This window comes from Macaca thibetana, chromosome 15, assembly GCF_024542745.1.
Source record: "Macaca thibetana thibetana isolate TM-01 chromosome 15, ASM2454274v1, whole genome shotgun sequence".
NCBI classification, from domain to species: Eukaryota; Metazoa; Chordata; class Mammalia; order Primates; family Cercopithecidae; genus Macaca; species Macaca thibetana.
Genome location: NC_065592.1, coordinates 4109223 through 4114983, shown reverse-complemented (window position 1 = coordinate 4114983; position 5761 = coordinate 4109223). Strand labels below are relative to the sequence as shown.

General features: G+C 64.0%; 1 protein-coding gene across 1 annotated transcript; it reads right to left on the bottom strand.

Annotated features, from left to right (window-relative positions):
- Positions 1-428: 428 nt before the first annotated feature.
- TOR4A (torsin family 4 member A) lies at positions 429-5538 on the bottom strand. The gene is made up of 2 exons (XM_050760144.1): positions 5298-5538; positions 429-4576 (listed from the first exon to the last, which is right to left on the bottom strand). The coding sequence occupies exon 2, from the start codon at positions 4537-4539 to the stop codon at positions 3268-3270; it is 1272 nt and encodes a 423-aa protein (XP_050616101.1). The 5' UTR covers positions 4540-4576; positions 5298-5538; the 3' UTR covers positions 429-3267.
- Between the last annotated feature and the right edge of the window lie 223 nt (positions 5539-5761).

Here is a 5761-nt window from a genome sequence, read left to right as displayed (position 1 = left end):
TAGTTTTTTGTATTTTTTAGTAGAGACGGGGTTTCACTGGGTTAGCCAGGATGGTCTGGATGTCCTGACCTCATGATCCACCCATCTCGGCCTCCCAAAGTGCTGGGATTACAGGCTTGAGCCACCGCGCCCGGCCAGAAAATACTCTTTTAGTAATTTATGGATTTCCTGGAAAGCCCAGATGTTTGAGCTGCAGACTGCATGTGAACCTCAATCTTTCCATCAGCCTCCAGGTCCACACCACATCCCCATTCAGAAGTTTCTCAAAACAAAACAAAAAACAAAACTCTCGATAAGTATGTCCTATCTAAATAGAAGCTTAGAGAGAAATGGATAAATCTACCATAAATCTACAATTAGGGAAAGATTTCAGCATCCTCAATTATTAACAGACCAAGCAAACAAGAAACAAATCAAACAGTAGGTCATCAGATTCGAACCACACTATTTATTAACAAGCATGATTTGTGGCGTCATTTATAACCAGCCCCACCCCAGCACTTGGTGTACATTCTTCTTAAGCACAGAAATTGGACTCAATGTAATATTTTAGAAATAAATAAAAAGAGGCCGGGCGCGGTGGCTCACGCCTGTAATCCCAGCACTTTGGGAGGCCGAGGTGGGCAGATTGTGAGGTCAGGAGATCGTGAGTAGCCTGGCCAACACAGAGAATCCCCGTCTCTACCAACAATACAAAAAATTACTCAGGCGTGGTGGTAGGCGCCTGTAATCCCAGCTACTCAGGAGGCTGAGGCAGGAGAATTGCTTGAACCAGGGAGGCGGAGGTTGCAGTGAGCCGAGATGGTGTCATTGCACTCCAGCCTGGGCAACAAGAGCAAAACTCCGCATCAAAGAAAAAAAGAAAAAGAAAAGAAAGGAAGGGAGGGAGGGGGAGAGAGAGAGAGAGAGGAAGGAAGGAAGGAAGGAAGGAAGGAAGGAAGGAAGGAAGGAAGGAAGGAAGGAAGGAGGAAGGAATGAAGGAAGGAAGGAAGGGAGGGAAGGAGAAAAAAGGAAAGAGAAAGGAAGGAAGAGAGAAAGAAAGGAAGAAAGAGAGAGAAAGAAAGAAAGAAAGAAAAGAAAAGAAAAAAAGAAAAGAAAAAAGAGAAAGAAAATTTCCCCTTACGTCTGAACCTTTTGATACAGTGGATGCTCAGTGGGTGGTGTTGACTGACGGGTGGATGAATGGCCCACGCTTGAAGGCAGGTGACACCTCCAGGTGGGTGCTCTGTGGGAAGGGGAGGTGACAGTCCTGGAAGCCCTGCCTGGGATGCAGGAACTGGCAAACACACCGCACTCTGCAGCTCTCTCTCACCACCTTGAAGCCAACGTGAAAGCCAGACGAGAGCTGGGTGTCCCTCTGCGTGGGCTCCTGGCACAGATACTTGCCTGGGGGAGGTGGGGCTCCTTCCCCCAGCTCCTTCCCCTAGCCCTGAGGGTGGGGTGGACAGAGCTGGGCTGAACTCAGCCCTGGCTCCCAGCGCTGGCTAGCCGGTCCTGCACAGCCCCAAGAGGCACAGGTTTCCTGGTAGCCCACTCCCACCCCGTGGAGCCGGACTCCTCCCTGAGACTCCAGGAGCAGCGGGAGTCCTCAGGACCCTCTGGGCAGGACGGGGCAGCCCTCTCGCCAGCGCTCCCGCCCTGGGCCCAAGACCCGCGTGCCGAGCTCGGGGGAGCCGCTGCCATCCGCCCAGAGATCCCAGACTTTCAAGCGGCCTGAATCCCGGTTCCACTAGGCGGCCCTCGCCCCGGACCACAGACACCAACCACCAGAGCGAGAATGGATGCAGGACGGGGGAGAGAACAAGACACCCTCCGGGGACCCGCAGGACCTCTGCTCAGGGCGCTGGCGGGCGCGGTCTCCGGGCTGAGAATCCTCGGGGCCGGAGGATTCCCACTCGCCAGGGGTGCGCGCCGTGTACGCTCAACTCGGGGCTCCTGGCGCGGCCCTGCCTCCACCTTCACGGTGCCCCCACTTCGACTCGCCCGGCACCGGCGTGAAACCTCCTGGTCGCCCTCTGAGCCCCTTTCGGGACTGGTCAGAGCCGCCCGTGCGCTCCTTCCGGGCAGGCCCGGGCTGGGACCGCAGCGGGGCCGGCGGTGAGGACAGAGGCTCGGGGCGACCAGGGGGACTCAGGGCCCAGCCGCACGCTCCGCCCCCGGCGACCACAGAAGGCAACGGCTGGGCCGGGCGCGCCATAAGGAGGCAGCAGTGAGGCTGCCGGGTGCGTCCCAGACACCGGGGCTGCGGGAGGAGGCGAGAACCTTCCCGAGGCAACCGCCGCCCCCAAGGAGACATGGCGCAAAAAGCGCCCAAAGCACCTTCCTCTAAAGCCCCCGTGGGCGCGGGGGCCCATCCACGGGAGGCGTCCAGGAGGGCTTCCGGGAGGCGGAGCGTGGGGAGTGTGGGGTGTGGGGTCGACAGGCGTGGGGAGGGCCCTCTACGCAGAAGGTGCGGGTGGGCGGAACTCGGGGCACAAAAGGCCACAGGGAAAGGGAGGTCGCGCAATCGTGGTGACCAGGGGTCTGGCCACGGGCTAAGGGTCTCACGTGCGGAGAGGAGGGTAATGGGGGAAGACCTGGGCACCTCCCGCTTGCCCTGCGGGCTCTCGGTCATCTGGTGAGCCCAAGCCAGGACTGGCGGGCACGGGGTTGGGGGGGTCCGGGAAGGAGGGGGAGAGGCTGCTTGGGGCGCCCCCGCCTCCGCTCCCCTCCCCTTACGGTCAAGACACGCAAGCCTTGAGCTCCTGAAAACACTACCTGAGTGAGGGGTGGGGTGGGTGGAGAAGACAGCCAGGACCCCAGCACTGTCATGGTTGGCTGTGACCTCCTCCAGGGTCATCTCCAGGGTGGCAGGAGTGACAGCCTCACCCCAGCACTGAGCAACACACGACCACCCCCAAGAGGCGGGGTCACGTCCCAGCTGTGTGACCCCAGCAACTGCTGGCCCTGAGATCATCCTTGTACCATGGGAACCGAGCGCCCGCCTCCTGGGGACACAGGGAGAACCCACCAGACCATGCCTGGGATGCCCAGCAGGGCAATGGGTGAGTTCGGGAGGGAGGTGGCTGCTGTCCTGCCGCCCCCAGGGACAGACTCGGGGCTCTGAGGTGGTTGTGGACCTGGAAGCAGAGCTCCGAGCTGACCCGCACCCACAAGCCTGGCAGCCACAAATTCATTAGAAACCTCAGGGGCCTGCACCAGTACACAAGGTCCCTGGTCGCCCTCCTACTGCCGCCATCAACCCAAATGTCCCGTCCTGCACCTCCACTACAGGAGGTTCACCGTGGCCACCACCTGCTTGCAGCCAGTGACAGCAAACTCGCGGCCAGCCACGCGGTAGAAGCTGAGCTGTGCGGCCAGGTCCTCCGCCCGGGCCTGGTCAGGAAAGAAGCCCTCGCCTGCCATCTCGTCCCGGAAGCAGCTGACCACATCCCGCTTGTCCAGCAGCAGAAACGGCACGATGGCCGCGGCCTGCCACAGCGGATGCTCCCGGGACAGCAGAGCCCACAGACTTGTGCGCAGGTCCTCTTCCGCCTGTGCCGCTGAGGCCTCGGCACTGCGCGCGCCGTCGGGGAGCAGGGGCAGCGCGCGGGACGCGTTCTGCAGCACGAAGCGCGTCACCTCGGCGCCACCCGCGCCACTTAGGAGCACGTAGATGGCGTTGTGGAAGTGGTGGGAGCGCTGCGGCTGCAGGAAGCCATGCAGCTCGTCCAGCAGCGGCCGCGGCAGGAGCTCCACGTCGTCCAGCACCAAGAGTGGGGTCTTCTCCTCCGCTTCGGCCCGCGCCACCACATCGGCCACGCGCCGCGCCAGCTCCTCGCGGCAGTCTTGTGCGGCGCGCGCCTCGGGGCAGTGGTGCCGCGCGTGGTACTGCAGCACGAGCGAGCTGTCCTCCAACACCGAGCGGAAGTGGCGCGCCAGCAGGCGGCCCACGTGGCTCTTGCCCACGCCACTGGGCCCGTGCAGCGCCAGGAGGAGCGGACGACTGTGCACGTGCGTGGCCAGGTAGTCCCGCATCAGCGCCACGATGCGCGCTATGGCTGCGGGCTGGCCAAACACCGCGCGCTGCAGCGCCTTCTCCAGCCCATCGAGGTCATAGCGCTGCGCGTTATCGTCCAGGTTCTCGATAGCGTTGAGAACTTGGAAGCCCACGATGGCGACCAGCAGCAGCAGGCAGTGCTGCGCGCGGCTCCTGTGCTCCACGCGCGGCCGATACTTGCGCGAGGTCTCTGGGTAAAGCACCAGACGGCTGCGCCGGCGCTTCTTGCGTGGCGTCCTGGAGGGCAGCTCCGCGGGGCCGTCGAAGGTGAAGAACTGCGGCTGGTCCAGGTCCCCGCGCGGCGCCGGGGGGCTGCAGCCCGGCCTGGGCACCCCGGTCCCGACGTCAGGCCCCCCACCCAGCTGCAGGAGGCGCCGCTTGCGTAGGACGCACACCCGGCGGCGCAGGCGGAGCACGGCGCGCACGGGCGCGATCATGCACCGGCCCGTGGCTTGGGGGGCCGCGGCAGCAGGCTCCAGGCTGGGTTGGCCGCGGTCCATGGCGCAGGAACGGCGCTCCGCATACAGGTCGCCCTCCCTGCAACGGGAAGACGGGGAGGGTCTCTGGACTCCCGCCACCGCCCTTTCCCGCGGGTCGCTGGAACCGGTCCCCGGAGTGATCTTACCCCCCGGGAGTCCCGCAGGGTGTGCCCCGGGCTGCCCCAGTGCCAGGGCCTGGTCGCGGCCTCGTCCCTCAGACCGGGAAGCGGCCCCTCTGCAGTGCCCCGATGCAAATCTCTCGGGTCCTCCCATAAACGGCCGAGGGCCTTAAGGAAGTGGCGGGGTAGAGGCTTATCTGGTGGCCGCCCCGGCTTCCTGGAGGAGTCGTCGAAGGAGTCAGTGGCTGCCTAGGCGCCCACTGAGGCGAGGGACAGTCGCTCCCAGACCCTGCCCCCTCCCGCGGCTCCCACTGGACTGGGCCGTCTCCCAAGGAGGGGCCGCGGGAAGCAGCGGCCTGAGCGCACTGGAGTTCAGAGACGCCTCCACACGCTCCAGAACACTTGGCGGGGGACTGGCTGGAACTTAGATTTTGAGAATAGCCCCGGGCCCCGTCCCCAGGCTCAGCCCAGGCCTCCCAGCCCCGACTCCAAAACTGGGGTCCTCCCAACACCCCTCCAGTGAACTAGCAGAGCAGCGCAGGGAGCCCCCCGGAGACCGGTGGAGGTGAGGCGAAAAGACGGACAGAAGAGTCGGTCGGAGCAAGAGAGCCACTGACTGGCAGGAACTGGCCTGGGCCCTGGGCCCCAACCCACCCCTACCTGCAGCTGGTCCACTACCCTCAGCTCCGCTGCCCCCAGCCTGTGCCAGACGCCGGGGCCTGAGATTCCAAGCAGGAAATGCGCCTCCCAGGGCGAGGGGGTGGGCCAGGGGCCTCCTGGGCCAGCTCCGGCCTGGAGGGGCAGCGACACCTGCGGGTCCCCAGGGAGCGGCCGGCCCAAGCAGAGGAAGCTCCGGGAGGTTTCCGCTTCTATGCAAAGGAAGTGAGTCAGGGGGTGCGGCCCAGGCGGGACTTGGGCTGGACGGAGGCGCCAAAGGGGGGAGGCCTGGCGGGCTTGCCCAGATCCCCTGGCCAGAGGTCACATCCCCTCTTCGGTACTCTGGCGCTCAGAGCCCTCCTGGCTTGGTCAGGCTCAGGACACCTGGTGAGGCCGAGGGCCCCTGCTGCGTGCCCTGCCCCCGCCCTGGGCTCCTGCACCTCAGCCTGTCCTCCACGGTCACCTCC